The sequence below is a fragment of the Cricetulus griseus genome, chromosome 3 (genome assembly GCF_003668045.3).
Source record: "Cricetulus griseus strain 17A/GY chromosome 3, alternate assembly CriGri-PICRH-1.0, whole genome shotgun sequence".
Taxonomy (NCBI): Eukaryota; Metazoa; Chordata; class Mammalia; order Rodentia; family Cricetidae; genus Cricetulus; species Cricetulus griseus.
The window spans coordinates 97,592,018-97,616,504 of record NC_048596.1 but is presented as its reverse complement, the minus strand read 5'-3'; the positions used below and the strand labels follow the sequence as shown (position 1 = coordinate 97,616,504).

General features: G+C 47.3%; 1 protein-coding gene and 1 non-coding gene across 5 annotated transcripts in view; one reads left to right on the top strand and one right to left on the bottom strand.

Annotated features, from left to right (window-relative positions):
• Clpb (caseinolytic mitochondrial matrix peptidase chaperone subunit B) overlaps positions 1 to 19,793 on the top strand; it is a 124,317-nt gene extending 104,524 nt beyond the window's left edge. For 2 of the 4 annotated variants that reach the window (XM_027407844.1, XM_027407842.1), the window contains 9 exons: positions 5,286 to 5,363; positions 6,702 to 6,757; positions 11,253 to 11,297; positions 11,833 to 11,994; positions 17,506 to 17,662; positions 18,232 to 18,305; positions 18,464 to 18,583; positions 18,783 to 18,887; positions 19,480 to 19,728. In XM_027407844.1, coding sequence (XP_027263645.1) covers positions 5,286 to 5,363; positions 6,702 to 6,757; positions 11,253 to 11,297; positions 11,833 to 11,994; positions 17,506 to 17,662; positions 18,232 to 18,305; positions 18,464 to 18,583; positions 18,783 to 18,887; positions 19,480 to 19,728 — 1,046 coding nt within the window. Of the gene's footprint in view, positions 1 to 5,285; positions 5,364 to 6,701; positions 6,758 to 11,252; positions 11,298 to 11,832; positions 11,995 to 17,505; positions 17,663 to 18,231; positions 18,306 to 18,463; positions 18,584 to 18,782; positions 18,888 to 19,479 lie in introns of all 4 variants that reach the window. The other 2 variants (XM_027407840.2, XM_027407843.2) reach the window with 2 other exon arrangements.
• Positions 19,794 to 23,997: 4,204 nt separating this feature from the next.
• Positions 23,998 to 24,099, bottom strand: LOC113831048. The gene has a single exon (XR_003483876.1). It is a non-coding gene; the product is annotated as a U6 spliceosomal RNA (small nuclear RNA).
• Between the last annotated feature and the right edge of the window lie 388 nt (positions 24,100 to 24,487).

Below are 24,487 nucleotides of genomic sequence, written 5' to 3'. Positions count from 1 at the left end.
ACTCACACCAGCCACAACAGCCTGCCTCTGTCTTCCCACACACATGATGCTGCTTTCCCATCTGAGTCTGTCACTACTGCCCTCTTAGTCTTTAGCAGGCCTTCCTGCCACCCTAGTGTCCAGCCCAGCCCTACACACTAGCTAACCCAGTTCAGGAGCAATGAACTTCAGGCTCCTTGTAAGAAGAAACCAGGACATGTTTGTGTTATCCACTTTCCACTCAAAGTAGGTGCTGAAGCAGTTTGTGAAATTCACTTATGTGGTATGGCCCCTTGTCTGCCCTGTCAACTGCTCTGAGGAAAGAAGAGAAGCTATAGCACCAGCCCTCTGGTAGCTCACAAGCCTACTGGAAAGGGAACTCTAGTGAGGTTCAGCCATACTCATTGGCCTTTGACCTCATGGGTGGGCAGCAGGTCAGCCTGCAGCTTCAGAACTGTGTCTGTGTAAGGACACAGGCATTACAGACATTCCCCCAGGTCCCAGGAGATCCTCGGAATCCTCATGCAACTCTATCCTTCCACATTACATCTGCCCTAGGGCCTGACCACGTGCCCCTCCATAGCATGTCTTCCAGTTCTCCCTGGACTTAAGGCCCTTTCCCTGTGAGCATCTGTCATTACATTGATGGTTTGATATCAGCTGCCCAGGCTGCCCCAGAACCTTCCGTTGGATGGAAGCAAAACCCTGGCCTGAGAGGAGATAGCTCTTTCTTCTCTTTGCCTCTTTATACACCAGAGCCTTCCCAGAATGCCCTATTCTGCCTCATGCTTCAAGCATGAGTGTCATCCAGTTACAGATGCTCTGCCATACTCCCAGCACACCATCCCATCTCAAGCCCGCAGTCTCCGTGGCAGTGTTTCCCTCAGGGGCGCATGCCAAGTAAATGGCAAAGCTTGTCTGCAGAAAGGATGCCTAAGGTTCCCTAGAGGGCTCAGGAGAGACCAGAAGCCTTTGCCCAGAGTGGCAGAAACCACCTGCAGGACTGAGTCTCTCCCAGCCACTGTCCTCTGTAAAAAGGGAACTGGAGAATCAGCCTTCCTTTTTACAGTCCCAGAAATACCAAGAATTAATTTAGTCAATGAACATTAAACCATCAAACCAGTGAGAACCTAGTCGTAACAATCCTTAAGTAATTAAGAGTGCCCAGCACCAGCCTCCCCATAACAGATTCAGGTTGGGGCACTTCTCCCCCAGATATAAGGGCACAGGTAGTAGAAGAAAACACCTTACATTGATTTCTCATGTCTGGTTCCTTAGTTTCCTCCTATATGAAGCAGAGACGATACATGCTTCTTGAGATTATTGTACTGTTGAAAGAGAGATTTTAAAATGCTGATACCAGCCAGGTATAGTAGCACACGCCTTTAATCCCAGCACTCAGAGGCAGAGGCAGGTAGATCTCTGTGAGTTTGAAGCCAGACTGGTCTACAGAGTGAGTTCTAAAATAGGTAAGGCTACATAGAGAAACCCTGTCTCAAAAAACAAAAACAAAGAAAAAAGGCTGACACTGAGCTGGTCTGTGGTGCTATGGTGGCTCACACCTTTAATCCAGTACTTGGGAGGCAGGGGCAGGTGGATCTCTGAGTTCGAAGCCAGCCTGGTCTACAGGGTAAGTTCCAGGACATTCAGGGCTACACAGAGAAACCCTGTCTCAAAATAAATAAATAAATAAATAAGTACATAAGTAAATAACAAATAAAAAAATTTTACATGCTGACACTGACTACCACTGTTGCTACCACTATGACTCCCATTGCTTCCATTGCCCTCTCTTAGCAGCTTTTCTTCATGCTTTCCCAACCATTAACTTGCTTCATCTTCATGAGGAGCTGACAATATATGAGTCTGTCTATTTTAGAAATGAAGAAACAGACTATATAAAGGAATAGGTATTTTAATTAATGAGTCAGCCAACAAGACTCCACTAACTCATCTCCACCACACCACCCTGTAAAGGAATACACATGAGAGAACTGATAGGCTAGGGCTGTTATGGTGGAGTTAATCCTGCAGACTTGGTACAGATGAGTTCTTCAAGCCTGGCGTTGGTGACGCACGCCTTTAATCCCAACACTTGGGAAGCAGAGGCAGGCGGATCGAGACCAGTCTGGTCTACAGAGCAAGTTCCAGGACAGCCTCCAAAGCCACAGAGAAACCCTGCCTGGAACAAACAGATGTGTTCTTCAGTGGTGTCTCACGGTAACAGCTGTGGCCAGGAGAAAGCATCTAGAAAGGGACAGACACAAGCAAGAGGTGCACCAGCGCAGCTTGTGACAGAAGAGGCACCTGGTTGGAACTTGAGGAGCTGTGGCTTATGTGGGGAGTGGGGGGAGTTGCCCCGTAGAAGCCCCAACCCCCACACACACACCCCCACCCCCCACACACACACACACCCCACCCCTGCTATGGAAAGCCAATAGTGGGAAGGACAGGATCAGGTGACTATGCTGGATGGCTGAGTGCTCCAGATTGGAGGACTACAGAGGGAAAATTTTTGAGAGGGAGTTAGGGCTGGGAGAGCTGCCTCCCCTTGTTGTGCTCCTGATAGTGTATGTTCAGGGTTAGCCACGGTGGGGCCAAAGCCCTGCTCTTCTGATTATGTTCCTTTGGACTTGTGCAGGTTTCCTAATGTCTATGGATATATTCTCATATTCTCACTCATAAAGCAGGGATCAGAATGAGGAAATGTGACATTACTATAAAGTGCTAGCCAAGTAAGTTGCGCATGTACTAAGCCACAGAAAGAGTATCGACAGGCACTGTGGCTGCATGCATGTGGGCCCACTCAGGTCTCCATCTGACCCAACCTTTACCCCAGCCTGAGAGGACTCTTCCAGGCTCCCCAGCCTCAGTCCTCAGCCGCCCAACCAGCCATATACACCCTGGGGCTTGCCTTCCCCATTTTTCCCTAGCTGCCTTCATTTTTCATTCTGTCGGACTCCATCTGCTTGGCCGTTTTTCTCTTCAGATATTATTAGAAATATCCAGAGTTATAATTGTTTAATGGTTGGCATTTCGCCTGTTTCACAGGGACCCTAGAGCAGGCCCACCCCAAACTCATGCCCTGGGTCTGGCAGAATTGACCAGGGACAGCTGTGCAGTGGAGTCTGCCTGGCATTATAAAGAGCTCTCTCCCAGGTGCATTATTAGAAAGGAAGGGGAAAGATGGCCCCAGGCGTAATTCAATTCCACATTCTCCATGGTGTTTTTTTTTTTTTTTCCCCTCTGTGTGTGTGTGCTGCACAACCCAGCAATGTGCAGCTCTCAGTGGGCTAGCACACTACCCAAAAAAACAGCCAAGAGCAGAACCTCACAAATGTGATGCCCTGTCGGGGGGGGGGGGGTACCTGATGGGGGGGTATACCACCTGTCTGAGTAATGCTGGGTCCTTCTACCTCCCCACATATACAAAGTCTAAACCTGCTTCAGGCTTCCTCTGTTCCCAACATAGATTCTCAAATCTGCCAACTTTTGGAAGAATGTTGCTCTTCAGCTGGCCCTCTCTCAGGCCTGCCCCCATACATGCATGTTCACACAGAGCATTCACAAAGTCTTACCTTCTGCTGATTTACTACCTGAACTTTTCCCCAAATAGCCTCCCCCCAGCTCCATGTTTCTGTTGCCACCAGGGACTCCTCAGACAGGCTTGGGATTTGTCCCTTTATCCCCGTGTTCAGGCCCATGAGGTCTCTGAGTACTCCTAACCAGCCCTTCGGAGAACCCCAGCCAGCCCGTTAGAGCAGATCCAGATGCCAGCCCAGGGGAGCCATCAGGATCTTTCACCAAGCCCTTCTCTGGGAGCAACTCCTGGTAGCACAGGTGGCTAGTTTGGGTTCCATGAGTTTGTACTGCTTCCATCTGTTTCTAGAATGTGAAGAAGATGACAAGCATGGCGCTGAAAGCATTATACAGTGTCCCAGACTCAGTCAGCTCCTACCCATCTCTTATGTCCGTGTGTCCCTGCCCCCTACCCCTGGCTTTGTGATGGCCACCTCTGCAGATCCTGTCAGCCCCTGTGCCCCTGTGATCTGTCATCAGTCCTGCAGCTGCTTTGAAGCTCACCTGGGTAACATTTGGGAGCTTGACTCCTCAAGATTGGCAGGCACATCCCTAAGACTGTTGACTCCTTCTCCATTGAGTAAGTTTCCAGGTCTTGTGCTCTGACATACATCCTTTTATTTTCCTCTGACACTCTAGGGACCAGACCAGACACACTGTTCCATCTGCAGACAGACCCTGACATTGCACAGTGCTCTGCCCTCTTCCTGCTCCTAGCCACTATGTTTCCATTAGTGCAACCCAAATTGGTACTCACTTCTTAAAGCGGCTGTATTGTGATTTTTTTTTTTTTTTAAATAAAGGCAAGTTTGGGGAAAAAAGCAACTCTTATATGACTTAAACAGTATCTTTATCCATCCTTCTGTTTTCTCTTCCAGTTAATGGAGTTAAAAATCATTTCCCTTCAGTGTTTCTGTGGGTCTTGAATAAATAGGTTGTTAGTAGTTTTCATTTGTACCTGGTGTACAGTGTGTTCAATAAATGACTCTTCTTGTGGCTCTGCCTCATTCTACTCCCTGCTCTTCCACTTGAGGCCTGGTTCTCCCACGCCATAGCTGAGGCTCAGTTTCCTCACTTTCATGCATAGCCCTTGGCCACTTATTTCCTTGTAAAGAAGGGCCTCGAGGGACTCTGGCTCTGTCCCACTACTCACCCCCAGCCTTCCAGAAGCCATAGTTAGCAGAGATGGACCCCAAGCTCTACACGACCCTTGATTGGCTTCCAGATTGCCTCTGTTTCTGCTTCTTAAACCACATAACACAGTAGTCATTGGTTTCCCCCAAAGGGGAAAGAGCCAAATCTTAACACCTCCCTGGGTCCCCAATTATCACCATAAAAATCATGCCTCTACTGTTTCCCTGGGTGAAGAGAGGAGTGACCAGAGAGAGTTAATGCTCCTCTCAGATTCTCTTTCACCAATCCCCCACCCCCTTCACCTCCATTCACCATCCACCCGCCTTTTGGTTTCCCTGGCAACGCTGAGTGCTCATCCTGGAAAACTTTATCCGAAATCTGCTCTGGGCAGCTTTCCAAATCCATGCTAACCTGATTAGGTATCTCTAGGGGCCTTGCCAGCTAATCAGATTAGGCAGCACTAATGGTAGTGAGGACTTTGAGTGGGCGCAGAGCAGTAAAACATATTGTATACTTAGTGATAATTATCCTGCCTTTTGTGTCATTGATTTATCTGTCTCCCTCCCCATTCCGTGTTGTGTGTTTGGCCATAGCGATCCGGAGGAAGGAGAATGGCTGGTACGACGAGGAGCACCCTCTGGTCTTCCTCTTCTTAGGATCATCTGGAATAGGTAATCACAGGCAAATCAGGCACTGGGGCAGGAGAGCTGGAAAAAACATTTGGCCTCAGCCTGACAACTCCAGAAACAGCTGCCCCAGACTGCAGAGCCACCAAAAAAGAAGACCTGGGCGTTTTAATCATATGCCATGTTACCAAGAGCTGGAATCACTACTCCTTCCCCTGTTATGGGGCAAGGGTGAATATACTTGGTGCACCAGGCCACTGGGGCCTGTTAGCCCTGGCCCAGGTACTGTGCATCCCCATAGGCTCACTCTGGGAACAGCTGAACCACCTTTACTGCCTGGCACATGAGCTGTACTCAGGCAGCTCACCTTTGGGAGGCTCAGGAAACTCCTGTGCATAGATAGTGTGCTAGTTCCGGTGGGGTTGGGGGCTTTTCTATCAGTTGGGCTGTATCCTCTGAAATAATTCTTGGCTTTTCCTCCACCCCTATCTCCCTCCATGATCTAACTACTGCCTCTTCCCCTCCCAGCACCCTTATGGATCTAAATCTCCTTAGAACCCAAAAAGTTGGTAACCCTTATCATGAAGCTGTATGTACCACATAGTGGCTTTACCATCATTCTAGATGACTTTGGAGTTTTCTTTGTCACAAGAAGATCTGTGGAGCCAATGAGAAGAGCTCTATCCTCTTCTAGCCTTTTCTTGGTTTGAAGTTTCAGCGTCTAGCTGAATGGCAGACCTTGCCTGTTTAAGAAAGATGCATGTCATGAGGCAGTAAGCAGGGCTCTCCAAGAAGAGATGAGGTTTATGCTAAGCTTCACAGGATGAGTTGGCTTATGAGTCCTCCTGCCTACAACCACTCCAAGGCTGCTGCTACAGAGAAAAGTCCTTGGTTCCATCACAGGAAAATTGGGAGGCAATGCAGACTTTGATTATGGGCCCAGCTTCACTATTCATTCCCTGGGTGTCCTTGGGAGAACTTCTGAATTTCAGCTCCCTATCCATAGAAGAAGAACTTGTCAGTGTCCATGCATTCCTAGTTTGTTTTGTTTTGTTTTGAGACAGAGTCTCTCTACTTAGCCCTAGCTGTCCCGGAACTATGTAGATCCTCCTGCCACCACTCCAGCCCTAGTGTTCTTGTTTGTTTGTTTTTTTTGTTTTGTTTTGTTTTGTTTTTTTCGAGACAGGGTTTTTCTGTGTAGCTTTGGAGCCTGTCCTGGCACTCGCTATGTAAACCAGGCTGGCCTCGAACTCACAGAGATCCGCCTGCCTCTGCCTCCCGAGTGCTGGGATTAAAGGTGTGCACCAATGCCCAGCCCCTAGTGTTCTTTTACTCCAAAGATTGTCATCTGGTCCTGATCCACCTCATCTCCCTTATTCCTAGGGAAAACTGAGCTGGCCAAGCAGACTGCCAAGTATATGCACAAAGATGCCAAAAAGGTAAGGAATTAAGACCAGGGTCTAGTCTGCAAGCCAGGGAGCCTTTGCCATTCATGCTTGTTGTCCTGAAATCTAAGCAGCAGCCAGTCAAAAAGCTGGGCTGTGGCCCCAGAAGCAGGCCTCAGGTCTAGCCAGGAATTGCTCCAGGAATTAATCTCTTCATGCCTCAATTTCTTTAGTTGAAATAGAAATGATCACCCTTAGCCTGTGTGAGTGAGGGTTCTTAGGAGATTCACCTGGTCCGTGCCAAGCATCTTGCTGGATGTACTCACAGGTAATACAGTATTTATTGAAGGCCTCTGCAGGAGCTCAGGCTAGCTAGGTGTTCCAGTCAAGTAGAACAGTGCTACAGGGAACCTTGGGAGGTCCTGCAGAGAACAAGTAGGAATGGTATGGTGTGGGCTGCTTTTTATCTAGTATGTGCCCTCAACTGGGACTGCTGCTCTGCTCCTTCCTGTAGCCCAGAGCCCTGGGTCCTCCCCAGCAAAGAGCCATTCCCAACTCCATTTATCCACACCTGGCTTTTAAAGACCTTGGATGACAGGAGATACTTTTGAGAAAGCAATCCTTGGTGACAATACAAAATATTCAGTGAAAGCTAAGTATTTTCCCAACATGAAGGCTAAGTTCCCCTTTTGCCAGGAGGTTGCCCACGACTCCAATATGCTTGACTGGTTTCGTGAACATCTTTCCCACCCCAACAGGCAAAGAAGGGGTGCTTAGGCCCTTTCCAGCTGACAGAAAACTTAACCCTTCCTGTCTCTGCTAGCAGCTGTGCTCAACCTCTACCAGACCCACTGTAGACCCACTAGACAGGCAGTCAGGCAGGCAGGCAGGGGAGGAGTGTGTGGCATGCTAATGTGCTCCAACCGAAATAGCAGCTTTGGACAATTCATCAGGTTGGCAGCGATTGAAACAATTAGCACTCTGGAAAGGGCCATAAACTAGCGAGACTATTAGGAAAGATGCAGTTACGGGCAGGAACCACCTGATTAGGGATGAAGAATTCTGAGTGGTTTAATTTTAATACTGTCAGAAAGGTTAATATTTAATTACAAATTATAATCTCCTTATCCATGCTGTCTTAATGTATCTTCATACACATTGGAAATAGGAGAGTATCTGCTGACTTGCTGCTGTAGAAAGAAGGGCCCTATTTAAAAGACTGATGATACAGGCACTTTTTAGGTGGTATATCTAAACGGGAGAATCCCCATCCCCTCCATGCAGGATGTTCCATAAGTGGGATGGTGTCTTCTATCAGTATATGCCTCCCCAAGAATGCAAGTATCACCATGTTCTTCCTACACCTGCTGTTTGACAGTGAGCTATCGTTCACCAAGCTCCAGAGCCAGGGACTCTTGGCTCAAGTTCCAGTTCTGTTTTCTCCTGGCCCTAGGTAGCTCCTTCCCTGCAAAATCATCTTTCTTGACTTAGGACAGAGCTCTCCCATTCTGTCTGAGGTTGTGGTAAGCATTAGTTCACTCAGGTTTCAGCATGTTGCATAGACTACTCCCTCACCTTTATCCTGTCCCCAGCAATGCCCACCTGCTGTATGATCTATCTTGAGCCTATGAGGAACTTAGCAATGCTAACTTAGACCTGCTTTTTAGTTGAGAAAACTTGCCCTCGAGTAGCAAGAGGCTTGCTCGAGGTCATTTGTTAGGAAGAGGCGTGAACCCAGAGTCCAGCCTTCCACTCCTTTCTTAGTACCATTATTCTAAGCTGCTCTAAGGGTGAGGATATAGACATTTTGATTTGTCTGTTTCACAGAGAAAGATGAGATACATAACATCCCCCCCCAAAAGGCTTGCTTATTAAATCATAGGTGATTCTGCTATAAAACCCTCTGTCCAGCCCCCTGGGCCAACTCATTATAGAATGTTTACATGGACATTGTCTGCCCATGGACATTCATATTTGAAACATGCCTTCAAAAATCCAAGAAAACCCTGGACCGTAAGCTGACTAACCAGTGCTCTTGATATCTCAGGATACTCCATAAAGCAAAAAAGTGTTAGGTTTGAGCCCAGTGTTGCATGGGTCATCTCAAGTGGGAGCACTCTTCCTGTACCTCCCAAGGTGGCTCATGAACTGAACTGAGCACTGACCTGGGAGTGCAGGGCCAGTTCTGGTCTGCCTCTCTGATCCTCATTTTACTGGTTTGTGAAGAAGAAACACTAATGCCTTACTGCCTCACAAAACATTATTTATAGCTACACGTTTTTCTTAGCAGGTCCATTTGTGAGCTTATTGGTTTTTCTTCCCCTCAGCTTCTGTACTATTTCTCCCCAACTGGACAGCCTTGTTAGCTCTCATCAGAGTTAATAATCCTTGGGAAAGAACCTTTTGTTCTGTGATGTCATCATAAGGTCAGGTACTGGAGCCCAAAAGAGTTTTGAGTTTTAGTGGCAGTATGGTTACAGGTTAAGAGCAAGTATCTGATCTCCTCCCCTGTGGAATTGCTGGGGCTGTTTGTTTTCACCAGTTTTCTAAGTAGTAAGTTCCATAATTCTGTTTATCCCATTAGACAACTGAGACAGTATGTAGAATGTTGAACTCCATTATTCATAATACTACATATTACCCATAATGCACAGTCAGTGCATATTGGATGAGCTCTTGGTTGCTGTTGTCTCACTCTGTATATAACCCCAAGTTAAAGTGACACATAACCAGCCAGACAGTGTTGGCACACACCTTTAATCCTAGCACTTGGGAGGCAGAGGCAGGCAGATTTCTGTGAGTTCAAGGACAGCCTGGTCTACAAAGTGAGTTCCAGGACAACCAGAGCTGCTATACAGAAAAACCCTGTCTTGGAGGGGGGAAAAAAGTCACGTGTAACCAAAAAGATTCCAAAAACTTGTCCAAGCTGCTTAGCAAGACTCTGAAATAGACTCTAGAATACCTGGGGTGAGGTCACTTGCTATAAGAAAGCACTACTCTGTACCTTCTGGATCCTGTGACGGTCCCTTCTGAGCACACACTTCAGATGAAGTCTGAGGACCCATCTTGTTGACAGAGAGGGAAATGAAGTGTAGTACTTGTCATAACAGCAGAGCCTGCGTGACTTTGGACAAGATACTCCAGTCTGTGGCTTACTTCTTCATGTCCTGTTCATCATAGGCTTGTAGTTCTAAGCCATTTAGTAGCTTCCTCAGAACATTGCCAGGCATAGCATAGTAGTAAGCATAGCAAATGTCAACTGTTATTATCAGAAATGTGTCTATGACTCTTCCAGATTTTTGCTCTGGTTAGCACTGAGGGAGCTGTTGTCCTGTACCTTTCTAGAATGAGCTGCTGAGATCCTCTTGAAAATGCTACTCATGCCCATGAACTGAGAGCGGTCACCACCTGTCACATAGCCTTAGTAATAGTCTTTCTAAGCCCTTTCCTTCCTATTGGCTTAGGTCTCTCCTCAGGCTTCACTGAGGCAAGGATCAGAGCCAAGAGCCTGGTGTTACACAGAGAGAAACTGGCTTGAGGACTAAAGCCACACAGTGACAGCACTGGGTTTAAGTGCCTCCCTCCAGCCTGTACCTGTGTTCAGTGACAGGACAGACAATTCTGACTTCCCTAAGTTGCTTCCTGAACAGTGGCCTGGCTAGAATACAACAATGGACACCTCCCTCTCAATGTCCCAGTGCTGTGTTGCCCTCAGCTCTTGGAAGCAGCAGTACTGTGCATTCTATAAGAGCTTGGTAAGGAGAGAGGAGCAGAATTCTTTGGTAGCCAGATACCCATGAAGCCCTCATACATAGCTCCAGGTATCCATTTCAAGGAAGGGGCTCTCTACCTCTGCTAAATCACACACTCTAGCACCTCTTTCCCTGGCACTAACTGTGGCCTTCTTCCTAAAGGGCTACGTTTTGGGAAATTAGCCCATGGTGGAGAGAGCTGATCTACAGAGTCATCATAGATACCTTATAAGAAAAAAAAATGTAAAAATAATAGCTGTGTGCTATAGCAGAAAAACAAGAGGACATAGCCAGCCAGCCCACCCCCACCCCCCACCCCCGCAGCCTTGCAAAGTTGAAGAGCACTGTGGAGCCCTGTCCTTCATCTCTTCTCCATCTACACTGGTGGTGCTGACCTTGGCCATGCCTGCCTGCACCACTCAGATAGCTACTCCTCAAGGACAACAACTTCAGTTGCTGGGCATATGTGAAACATCCCCTGGGAATAAAGGAGGAGGGGATGGGAGTTAGAGATAATGTAGTGATGAGACCAATAGAAGCTGAGGGACAGGACATCCTGAGTCATGTTTAGAAGGGCAGAGATGTGATTGGCCTTAAGAAGGTAGAAAATGAGGGTGTCATGTGGGAAAGTAAATTGGCAAAGAAGAAGGCCAGAGTAAGAAAAATGTGGACTTCTGAGAATGTGACAGACATCTCAAGCTGCTGTGGCCTGAAGGCCTAGGATAATTAAGGGCTCTGGCCTGGGTCCTTCCTCTGCTTCCTGTCTCATATTGACAGACCTGCTTTTTTCCATGCAGGGCTTCATTCGGCTCGACATGTCTGAGTTCCAGGAGCGACATGAGGTGAGATAGTCTTCAAGGAAGTGTAGCTCACAGGGTCTGCCATCATGGCTACTTTGGTGGTTTGTATGATTTGTCATTTGAGCCTTTGGGCTTCCAATAATTCCAGCAGCCCTAGGATTTGTCCTGGGGGGTGGGGGAGTGGGTACATGCACAATAGAGTCACTACTGTGTTCTACATAAAATTTGCTCTGAAGAAACTGATCTATCTACTCTCCCATCGTGGCAGGATTCCTGACCTGTAGCTGATTATCCTTGCTGAGACTGGCCTTCTTAATACTGTATGCATACAGCCATCTTCCCACACTGGCCCCATATTGTAAGCTAAAAACATAAAAAGAAGCCAGGTGGTGGCACATTATCTTTAATCCTAGCACTCAGGAGGCAGAGACAGGTCGATCTCTGAGTTTGAGACCAGCTTGGTCTAAAGAACAAGTTCCAGGACATCCAAGGTTATACAGAGAAACCCTGTCTCGGGGTTTAAAAAAAAAAAAAAAAAAAAAAAAGACCTTCCTAACATGTTCTTGCCCTATACCAGGTAGCCAAGTTTATTGGGTCTCCACCAGGCTACATCGGCCATGAAGAGGGAGGCCAGCTGACCAAGAAGCTAAAACAGTGCCCCAATGCAGTAGTCCTCTTTGATGAAGTGGACAAGGCCCATCCAGATGTGCTCACCATCATGCTGCAGCTGTTTGATGAGGTAAAAGCAGGCTGGGCCAAGGTGGAACAGTAAGGACACAGTATTAATGGGGGCTGCAGGTAATAGAAGCCTAAGACCCAGCACCTGTCTGGTTGGTCCTCAATTACTTGGAAAATCCCCTCTCTGGGCAGGGCCCAGGTGAGGCACTAGAAGGGAAATCAGCTAGATTCCATGGCCTACCAGACTGCCTTCTAGAAGTGCCATTGGGTAGGGGTGAGGGAGTCAGGAATTTTAGGTCTAGCCCTGCTCCTGACTTTGTGACCATCACTACTTGTCTCTAGCTATCAAAGTTCTCCAGTAATAAATAAGGAGTTTGCATTTGTGTATGTGGGTGTGGGTGTATGTGTGTGTGTGTGTGTGTGTGTGTGTGTGTGTTGGCCACAGGGGCCAGAAGAGGGCATCAGATCCCCCAGGGCTGGAGTTACAGATGGTAACTACCATGTAGGTTCTGGGAATCAAACCTAAGTCCTCTGGGCAAGTAGCCAGTGATCTTTAGCTGCGGAGCCATCTTTCCAGGCCTGCACTATTTCTTTGTAAATGCCAGCCACATTATTACTAATGAAGTGGTGTTACTGATGTTCATAGTGCCCATCTCCTTACAAACTGGGCGGTCCCTCCACTAGTCAAGATGAGCTATATATGAGAACTTGCTTTTCCCAGTGCATTTGCTGTGTACCTGTAGTAAAGATTTAGCAGACATCATTGCTGGTTACTATAATAGCCAGGAAGAAGTTAGCTCATTTTTTCACAGATGAAAATACCAAGTTCAGAAAAGGTATAAACGATAACTGCATGACTACCCAGCTTCTGTGTAAAAACAGGGTTGGACAGTGAGGGATAGCCTCTACCCATTCCAGGGTTCCTGCCCTGCTAGAAGAATGTGAGGACCTTTTCTCTCACTAAGAGCTGTACTAGCTAGCACCATGTGCCAGACAGGGTTGCTTTTATGTTTGGTCCCCTCCAGCTTTGGGGAAATAAACATTTGTTTTGTTTCCCAAGTCACATGAGGCACAGAGAAAAACTCTCCAAGAAATAGTAGTAATTTAGGCACTGAGTCATAGGATCTAAATGTCCTCACAAGCTGCAACAGCCTCCTTCCCTCCTGGCCCAGAGTTTTTGCCTTTTCTCCAGGTGTGCTGCCATCTTTCCAGTCAGTTGGCCTGCAGAGAAAGAAGGGCCAGTTATACACATGTATTCGGGGCCTGTTGGTGAGATTCAGGAGCTCTGCTGTGGGTCACACCTATCCCTGCCAGCCTAGAAAGCGGGTAGAAAGGGAGCAAGGTAGTAGTTAGAGATTTTGCAATGTGTGTGCTACCATACATCGTTCTAAGAAATCCACATTTATCAATTCTTCCCATCCCCAAAGTAACACTGAGTTAAAGGTAGTTAATCCAGGAAGGCCACTCCAAAGCTTGCAGGCTCCATGACTGCCTTCATCTAGGGCCAGAAAGAGGCCAGTTTGCAAAGAAGCATTGCAGGAGGGGAGAGCCAGCTCCAAGAGTTTGGCCTCTGGCCTTCCTACACAGATTCATATGGTGGCCTCCTTGGCCCCAAGAGAAGTAAGGTGGCTGCTGACAACCAGCCTATCTAGAACGTACTAATGACATTCCATGAAAGCCAGGCTACCCCTGTCCTGCCTCACGGTTCCTTCCTCCAGCCCGCAGCCCAGCCCACTAACTTGTGATGCTCTTGACCAAAGCGGCAATTAATAGTTTACTCAGGCAGATTTAAATTTACATGCTTGTTGAGGGTGGGACTTCTGCTGGTGCACTCCAGCCATTCCCCCAAGCCCACCAAGCCACAAAATGCTCTGTTGACTAACTGAAATTATTGTTTTATGAGACAGGGTTTCTCTGTGTAGCCCTGACTATCCTGGAACTTGCTATATAAGCCAGGCTGGCCTCAAACTCAGAGACCCACCTGCCTCTGCCTCCCAAGTGCTGGGATTAAATGTGTGTATGACTATGTGTTTATGAGGTGAACACAGAGAAGGGAGAAAGGTGATACCCCACAGCCTAGGGGTCTACAGCTCTTCACCAGTGTGATCAGACAGAAAACAGGAGCAAAGTGGTACAGATGAGGTAGCCATGGGGCACACAGCTAGGAAGGAGGCTCAGAGGTAGAGCACTTGCCTAGCATGCTGCAGGTCCTGGGTTCCATCCTTGGTACCCATGAGTGTGCACACACACACACATACATACACACACACACACACACACACACACACACACACCAAATAATATTTAAAGCAGGCAAAGGGTATAGATTTATCCTTCAGGGAATAAGGGACATTTGAAAGATCCGTGAGGAGACAACTGAAGAATCCATCGGTAGCTGCAGCAGCCTGGTCTAAAACAGGTCCCATAGGTTGTAAACATTTGCCTGTGAGGAGAGATAGGTGCCCACATGAGCCGATTTCTGGCCAGAGTAATAAAATGGCTGAGCCATGAGCTGAAGCAAGGAAATCTGCAGGCCCAGCAGCAGATTCAGATCCCCATCTGAAGGAAGGTGACACCTGAGGAATTGCAATTGCTGAGAATGAGGTGCCTATGGACCACCCTGTAGATACTCCAGAACTTAGGAATACTCTGGTCAAAAGTTACATTTCATGATGCCTTCAGCACAAAGGCTAACAGGGGCCTCAAAAGGGATGCCACCTCAATCTAAGGAGGGTTCTATGGCACAAAAACGGTGAGAGATTAAAATTGGAGCCTGGCATGGGTCAGAAAAGATTCAGAGAGGAAATCACTACAGTGATAGGCAATCCACAGAGTGTATCTCATGAGTTTATTCATGAGGCATTATGCAGGACAGAGGGGCCACAGCCTGTGGAGTTAATGATGAGCTGAGTGGACAGGATGCCTGAGGTAGGTGCTATGCTTGGGGAAAGTAACAAGTGCAGTTATAAGGGCGTGTGATTCAGACTTTGGAGTCATGGAAGTCCCTGACCTGTCCTCCCAAGCCTGTATAGAGAAAACCAAGAATTCTATGGCTGTCACCAAAGTACCATGAATACTTGGGTTATCTCCAGTTGATACCACACTATAGCCAAGCATAGAAGTTCCAGAAAAGCCTGGTCCCTGGGGAGCTCTACCTTCTCCTCTTCCCACCAAGGAGTCATAGGGATTCTAACTCTGAGTATTGGCAGGGCAGACAGGGTCTGAGGTGAGCTTGCACCCCAGCCAGGATAGCTGACAAGGACAGTTTCATCTTTGGAACACATCTTAGTCGCCAAGAAAACTGAGGTGTGTGTGCTGAAAGTCACCCTTGAGGTTAGTTGTGCCCTGCACCTGCTCCCGTGGCCCACGTGAAACCATCCTGAGGCCCAGTTACAACCAGAGTTTTTGTTTTCTCAGATTGAAATTGCTGCTGGATTCTTGCTTTGTCCAGGACAACAATGCATGAACCCAGTCATCAGAGATGGGCTCAGAAGGCCAATGTGGAACACACAAAGTGAAGTGCTATATGCTCATGCTTGATCATGTCACACAAGCACCCAGACTTGGCTCCCAGTTCAAGCTGTCCCCACTGATTCTGTAGTGTTAGAGACAGTGAACAGGGACAAGAGCAGATAGCTCAGGGCTGACCCTGCTTCCCTTTTCCCACCCCAATGCAAGGACAGCAGGGTGACCCACTCCAAAACATGGAGTGCCACACCCGTTTGTTGGGCCAGGCAAAACAAGCCTGGAAAGCATGCCCATGCACTCACTAGTGCATGGACTTTAGACTATCCCTGGTTCATTCCAGTGGCATCAGGGAAGGGGAAAGAAAGTTTGACCTAAGCATGGTGACAGGTTTAGGTTGGGGCAGGAGCCCACCATGGCTCAGTGATCTGTCCCCAGGCTATGTTCTCTAGCTCTGTCATACCTCAGACAACCCCAGAAAGAGGTTGTCTCCCTCTCCCTCACACTTGTCTCCAGTAAGAAGCAAAGATTCAAAATAAGTTTGGCCCAGAAGGAAATCCAGTGAGGAAAGCACGAGGCACCCTTGGGATGCTCTCTAGCCTGGTGCAGAGGGGACGGTATAGCTCTGGGGCCAGTTTGTCTCTGTCCTGTATTCTGGCTGCAAGACTCTGAGCTTGAGTTCTTTGTGGTTGTAAAGACTCAAGCAATCAGCCAGTGAGTGCTGGACACCTGGGCCAGACCCTAGCCCTGGACAGTGTTGAGCAGCCTGGCCTCAATCCAGGGGAGTAGAGCGCTGTGCCTGTGCGCACCCTTGCCACTCCATTGATCCCTCTCAATGAGGCCCTGATCACTGCTGTCACTCCTGTGTTGTTGGTGTACCTTGAGGTTTGCTGTATGACCAGGCCATGACTCCCTTCGCCTGATTACTTTCAGAACACTGTACTTTTATTCTTCTGTTTCTGCCATTTGTTCCTTTTCCTATTCTTTGGTGTGCCTGACTCTAGGAGAGATGGCTTCCTCGATGTCACTTCTGGAAAGAACTAAACATTACAAGAAAGTTTCCTCAAGTGGTTAAAGGAGGAACCTCACCATCTATCCCTCTTTGTCAGGATGGAGGATGGCTCCAGAGCTAGATAAACTGAACATAGTGTCATACACCTGTAATCCCAGCACTAGGGAAGTGTAGGCAGGAAGATCAAGAGTTCAAGGTCATCATCAGCTACACAATAAGTATGAAGCCAGGCTTGCCCACATGGGACCCTGCCTCATTCAATGAGGGAGAGAGCTAGAGAGGCAATGGCTAAGAGGGCTTGCTTTTCAATTCCTAGCAGCCATGTCATGTGGCTCATAACCACTTGTATCTCCAGCTCTGGAGGATCTAGTGCTCTCTTTTGACTTCTGCAGGCACCCACACATTCATGGAATCCACTATATATCAAAAAGTCAGGCACAGTGACATATGCCTTTAATCCAGCACTTGGGAGGCAGAAGCAAGTGGATCTCTGTGAGTTTGAGGCCAGCTTGGTCTACAGAGTGAGTTCCAGGACTGCCAAAGCTACATATTGTCTTAAAAAAGAAAAAGAAATAAAAGGTTGTAGAACTGACTTTACTAGATATCATTAGCCACAAAGAGTAACAGCTCTCTGACCATTTGCCCAGCATGACTTCCTGAATCTCTTCCACCAGTGACCACTTGTGTCCTCATAACATTCTCTAAGATGCCCTCCCTTGCACTTGCAGAGTAACCCAAGCTTTCTTTCATCATCATCATCATCATCATCCTTTGTTTTCTGGTCTCACAGACCCTCTAGACCAGGATCATGACAAGGCTCAGAGTTCCAACCCAAAGTAGTTCTCCAAATAAGGTGTTTGGTTGGAAGTCAGACTGGCCACAGGAAGCCAAGAATGCTGGGTGTCCTGAGGTTCCAAAAGCAGGTGCACCTCACTGGAGGCCTCAGTTGGTAAAGCCATTGTCAGGATGTGAGTCCTATGCCCAGAGAGCTTAGAGGAGGAGGCACCAAACAGCATAAGACTTTGGGGAACAGCTGTATGATGGAGCCTACTCAGCTGCCAGCTTCCTAAACATGCCATTCCTCATCCTTACCAGGGCCGCCTGACAGATGGCAAGGGGAAGACCATTGACTGCAAGGATGCCATCTTCATCATGACTTCCAATGTAGCCAGCGATGAGATTGCCCAGCATGCACTGCAGCTGAGGCAGGAAGCTTTGGAGATGAGCCGAAATCGAATTGCTGAAAACCTTGGTATGATGCATGGCCTGGGCTGTCCAGGGAGGTGATCGGACCACTGGTATACCTGGAGGCAGAAATGGACTTGAGATCCTTAGAGCAGAAAGTGGGTATCATCCCAGAGAGCAATGGGACAGGAGAGAGTGCCTCCTCCCTCAGTAAAGCCTGGGTCCACTTATTTACAGGATGGCTTCAGACGTACCACCCAGCCCTAGGGACTAGATGGATACACAGCAGAAACTGAGGAGACATCAGGTCAGAAATTATGGAAGTGGACAGGCCTCACATATGAGAGTCTTGGAGATGGCACCAGAGAGAGAGAGGCTGCATCTGCCTGTCCCCTCAGGATGAGCCCTTGAGCCTCTTTACTAAGTCAGAGCTCAGGTCTTCATCCTGAGTCTTCTGCCTCAACCCAACCAAATCTGAGTTGGTGGTTTGTGGCATCTGCAAGCCAGAGGGCCTCAGAAGTTAGCTGAGGCACTCAAGACAAGGCCCAGGACCTTAGACTATGCTGCTTACACTCAACAGCAAGCCAGAGGTCCTGAGCAAGCCCTGGGTAAGTCGTTTATAATATGTCTTCACAGGGGACGTCCAGATTAGTGACAAGATCACCATCTCAAAGAACTTTAAGGAGAATGTGATCCGCCCCATCCTGAAAGTGAGTTTTTTTTTTTTTTTTTTTTTTTTTGGCTTCCTGCTGGAGCTTGGGGACAGAGGAACCACACTAGAAATATGAGAGTCCCTGTCTTCCCCATTGGTCCAGAAACTTCCCGCCCACTGTCACTGAGTGCCTCCAACCTTAACCTAACTCTGCAGGCTCACTTCCGGAGAGATGAGTTTCTGGGACGAATCAATGAGATCGTCTACTTCCTCCCTTTTTGCCACTCAGAGCTCATCCAGCTGGTCAACAAGGAACTGAACTTCTGGGCCAAGAGAGTAAGAGGGGACTGACTGCCCATGGGTGGGGATAAGATATCTGGAACTCTTAAGAATGACTCCCACCCTTAAAGGTGGTGTGGGGCCAGTGGGTCCTGGGGGCACAGTCTCTCAAGGCCCCCTTGGGCCAATGTGCTCAGAGCCAGAGGTACTACTGGGTGGGCAACATGCAGACAGGCCTCTCTCTGACCTACCTCAGGCCAAGCAGAGACACAACATCACACTGCTGTGGGACCGCGAGGTGGCAGATGTGTTGGTTGATGGCTACAATGTCCACTATGGCGCCCGCTCCATCAAGCATGAGGTAAGCAAAGAGGCCTGAGACAAGAATGGTTCCTCTACACCTTCCTCCCTGGTGCCCCCAGACCCAACTTTCAGGCTCAGCTAGTCTCCCTGTAGTTCAGCTGCTGGGATTATCCATACCAACAGAGAAGAGAAACCTCTTCAGAACTAAAAATAAAAGATGATCAATTAAAACTAGTCTCTAGCCAGGCAGTGGTGGTACATGCCTTTAATCCCAGTACTTGAGAGACAGAGGCAGGCAGATCTCTGAGTTTGAAGCCTGTTATCCAGAGCAAGTTCCAGGACATCCAGAGTTACAGAGAGATACCCTGTCTCAAAAAAACAAAAGAAAACACTAGTCTCTAAACATGGTGAATAAATATGAACCCTCGTTAGAAGGACCTAGACTGAGAGACTCAAAAACTAACATCATGGACCCATTAGCAGTAACTGGTGAGCTAGTTGCCATTAAGCCAAATTTGCAAGTAATAACTGAGGCTCTGAAGTTTCTGACTTGCCCAAACAGTAAGTGATAAAGGTGAGCTCTTGGCTCTAGCTACAGGTCAGGTGAAGGCCAAGGCAGTGATAGCCATGTCACCTCCCACCACCTGCAGGTAGAGCGCCGTGTGGTAAACCAGCTGGCAGCAGCCTATGAGCAGGACCTATTACCAGGAGGCTGCACTCTGCGAATCACTGTGGAGGACTCAGACAAGCAACTCCTCAAGAGCCCCGAGCTGCCCTCACCTGAGGCTGAGAAGCGTCCACCCACACTGCGTCTGGAGATCATTGATAAGGACAGCAAGACCCGAAAACTGGACATCCGGGCACCACTCCTCCCCGAGAAGGTGTGCTACACCATCTAGCATCCACCTGCCTGTATGTACCCTGAACATCTAATAAAGGCCCCTTGCTGTGGCATGGCAACTGACCTATCGTCCCCTCATGCCTCTCCAAGGCCTGGTGCCCTCCCCTGCCTTCTTGGTTGTGAGGTTCATAGTCTGTTATGATCTCCAAGGCAAGGAGTAGGAAGACCTGGTCTGCACTTCAGTGTGGACTCCATCCCATGACGTCACTACAACATTACCATTTTGCCAGAAGCTCTGAAGCATGGCAACAGAAAATAAGTCTTGCTGGAAGAGGACAGGGGCCAGGCAGTTATATGCCACCTCTGCTTGTGCTAATGCAGGCCATCCCCATAATGTCTCCATGGGAGTGGAGGAAGGCAAGAGCCCCAAGCATGGATGGCTCTGTAGTTTATTCTACGGCTGTCTCTTTCCCATGCCCTACAACTCTCCATCATGCCCGCCCTGGAGTCAAGCCTTATGACTAAGCCATTGTAGGGCACCCATAGGTCTGAGTGGTTCCTTTTCCTGCCTTCCTCTGGGATGGGACCGTGGTCCCTGGTGACCAAATTCAACTCTGAGTTGAGGGGCTGAGGGGTGCTCGTTCAGCAGGCTGGCAGTACAGGACTGAAAAGATACATGGGAGCAAGGTTGTGATCAGGCTCGGACATGGAGCATGCCTCAGCCCTGTCTCTTAACTGCTCTCCCAGCCAAGTGAGACTGGAATAAGCCTGCTGTAACTCAGCATGGCATGCCCATATGAACAGCAGGAGCACCATGTGTTTTAACCCAGCTGGGCAGGATACAGCAAGGCCTGGCAAGTCACTGTGCATCATCTGCAGAAGCCACCAGTTGCCACTGTTACCTACAGGGTTTGAATAGAACCCTCCTGTGTGTTGCCTAGCTTCTGTCAGGATGCAGAGATGGGGCTGAAGCCAGTGCCATGGGTCATAGAAGAATGTCATGACATGCTGGTCAAGCCAGTGCATGATCACAGCTCTGGGTGGCCACACCCAGCCCAGCTCCTCAGGCAGCCTGCTGCTCTCTACCTCAATAACTATCCTTTTTTATTTTGAAATTGGTTAGACTGATAGAAAATTATCCCTCCCCGCCCCCCAAAAAAAGGTAAAACTCTCATGCTTTTCACTCAGCCTCTCCTAATGTCAGACAGCATAAAACCAGGAGTAATGAATGGCAAAGCCAGGACCAGGGAGTGAACATCGCCATATGCTCCTGCCCTGTGTGCAAGCATTTGGGTTTCACCAGCTTTCCTCTTTTCAGCTCCGGGACCTGCTCAGAATCCAATGTTGCATTTGGCTTTCCATTCCCTTCCCCCGTGTCTGCCTGAGGCAATTTCTATGTCCTCCTTGCTCTTCTGCAGTCTTGACATTCTTAAAGTCTTTCAGCTTGGGTTTGTCTAATGTTGTCACTGATGAGACTGAGGTCTACATTCTTATAGATGCCATCTGCCCTGCTGCCTCCCAGCACCTGAACTGTTAACTGTAATCATGAGGCTAGGGTTGTCTGTATAAGGGTTCCCTACTGTAAAATTGTAAACTTTCAGGCTGGGGTGTAGCTCAGTAGTAGACCTTGCCTAATATGCATGAGGATGAGGACCTGTGTTTGAGTCCCAACATCACAAATTATATATATATATAATTTTTCCCTGGAAATCAAATAAAGTCAGATATACCGGCTTATGCCTGGACTCCCAGCAATTGGAAGGTTGAGGTAGGATTATCATAAGTTTGAGGTTACCCTCTGCTGCTTAGTGAGTTCCAGACCAATCTAGGCTACATAGTAAAAGCCTGTCTCCAAATAAAAAGAGCCAAGCAGGTAGATCCATCTCTATGAATTCCAGGCTGGCCTGGTCTACAGAGCTATATTGAGACCTTTTTTTTTTTTTTTTTTTTTTTTTCCTTAAGGCCTATAATATAGCTCAGCAGGTTAAGGAACTTGCTGTACAACCTGAAGATTTGAGTTCAATCCCTGAAACCCATATAAAGGTGGAAGGAGAGAACCAACTTCAAGAAAATTGTCCTCTGACCTCCACACACGTGCAGTGGCATGGGTGCCCCCACACACAGTAGTAATAATAATAAATTTTAAAAAGGAATGAAAATGTTCTGAGAAGACACTTGAAGCTGTTTAAATGTCACATACTTAGAATTTTTCTTAGTTTCCATCTTAGCTTAGACATTTAACTGTTATAGTTACTGTATTACTTATGAAGACTTTGTTTTTCCTTATTCATCTGTATTAATTGGTATTCTATTCTAAAGAAACCTTTTACCTCATTTATTCAATAATATATTCTAATTTATTCTGTTGGTTGTGACGCAGTAGGAAGTGTGTTACTCAGTTCAGCCCTACTTGACCATTGGAGGCTCCTTCATGCTTTGGCCTTGCTTCCAGCACCATGGACTGTTCTGGGCTCACTCACAGTCTCCATATCACAGCTCCCATTTCTCCAACACTGTCCTGTTGACTGTTATTGTGTGAATCAGTAGTTTCTTGATGCTACAAGAGTAAGATCTGGACACTGGGTGTGGTGATGGTGTCCAGGCCCTCCCAGCACCTGCACCAGGAAAGTAAATAGGTCTGGTAACACATGCTGCACACACATCTGCTTTTACCTCTTCATCTGTATTCAGATTGGTGCCTATAGTCCAGTGTAACACTGGAATGTGTGACAGTCTCTTTTTTTATTTGTTTTAGATTTATGTGTCTGAGTGTTTTGTATGCATGTATGTGCACCATATGTGTAAAATACCCTTGAAGGCCAGAAGAGGGTGTTTTATACCCTGGAACTAGAGTTACAGACAATATTGCACCACCATGTAGGTGCTGGGATTTCAAACTGGGTCCTCTGAAAGAGTAGCTAGTGCGTAACCACTGGGCCATCTCTCCAGCATATGCAGTAGCCTTCTTAAAACCTTACTATTTCTTTTCTGCTTCTTCCTCTTCTGTTTCTTTCCTTTTCCTCCTGTGTGATGTCAGTTTGCCCTTAGGGCAGTGGTTCTCAGCCTATGGGTTCTGACCCCTCTGGGGGTCACACAACACTTTGACAGGTGTTGCCTAAGACCATCCTGCATATCAGATATTTCATTATAATTCATAAAAGTAGCAAAATTACAGTTATAAAAGTAACAGCAAAAATAATCTTATGGCTGGGGTCACCACAACATGAGGAGCCGTATTCCTATCAGTCAGTCAATCGTGGCCAAAAACGGCTGGCATTTAACTCAAAACCAGATCATTTTTATTCCTGAAAACCCCTTGGCTATCTTCCTGATTGTAGGATGGGGAACAGAATAGACTCTTGGCTCTGAGGAACTTGGATTGTCACTTCATCAGGAGGCCAGGTCCCATTGGTTGTGCTGGATTCCCATCCAGTACTGGAGCATACCTGGCTTTGTTCAGCGTGCATGCACCACTTGTTCTGCTGCCGATCTTTGTCACTAGAATGTAAGCTGCCCTCTTGGAGGGCAGATGCTGACCTGTCTGGCTTACTTACTAGTCTCAGAACCTGCCTTGGTGCCAGCATGTCACAGACACCCAGGAATATAAGATGGGGGAGTGATGGCCCTAGAACAGGACAGTTTTGTTTATTCATTCCATATACTTTTACTTGTTATAAGCTTGTACCCAGGAAGGGGAACACACCAGGGTTAAGATCTGAGCAAGCAGAGCAAGGTGACAGCAGGCATCCTATGGGAGGGGCCTGTTGTACATGGCTGTGGTGCAAAGAGAAAAGGCTGGGCAGGGCAGGGCAGGGCCCAAAGTTGTGACCCATGGGGTGAGGGATACTGTGGCAGGAGAACCAGGAGGACTGTGAGTTTAAAGTATGTAATGATTATTTAGATTCATTAAGGAGGGAAATAAATACATTTAGGGGTCAGCTGTTAAGAGTGCTTAATAGTACATAAGCTCTTGTAGAGGACCTAGATTCCATTCTTAGCAGCTCACAACTATCTGTAACTCCAGTTCTGGGGGATCCAACACCTTCTGGCCCCTGTAGGCTCCTGCACCCATGGTACACATGAACTCATACACACACACATTAAAAGGAAAAATTTAAAGACATTTAAACCTCGAGAATAAGCAGAAAATGGGCATCAAAGGTGGTGTTTAGGAGGAAAAATAAGATTTAAAAAAAAAAAATGTAACTAGCTGGATGTGATGACCACACCTATAATCCCAGCACTCAAGAGGCTGAAGCAGGCAGATCTTGTGAATTAGCTAAAAGTGTAAGTTAAATAGATAAAAATTTCCTGAGCTACCTAAGGGGAAAGGAGCCCAGACAAAGCTAAAAACGAGTGTCATCCTTGAGCAGGAGCCATGTTAATCTCTGTATTGTTGCAGTTTTAGTGTATGTGCTATGCTCAGGATGTGTAAGAAAAGAAATAAATATAAGATGTTACACAACAAGCAACTTACAAAACAAAACAACCAAAAAAGCCAAAAATGAACATCCAAGACTAAGGGTAGGGAATTAGATATAATCACAGAATGGGGAAATAATTTTTATAATTTCATAGCAGCAAACTTGAAAATAGGGTAAATGACAGTTTCCTCGAAAACAGACTCAAGATGCAGACTGTGTTGTGGGCTAGGGTATAGCTCAGTGACAGCTGAAACTGTGTGAGGCTCTGTTTGCTTTTGTGTCTTTTTTTTTTTTTTTTTTTTTTGTGGCAATGGGCTTTTGTGTGAGTGTTTTTGTAGTTTTTGAGATAGGATCTTACTGTGTAGAGCCAGGCTGGCTTTGAACTCAGAGATT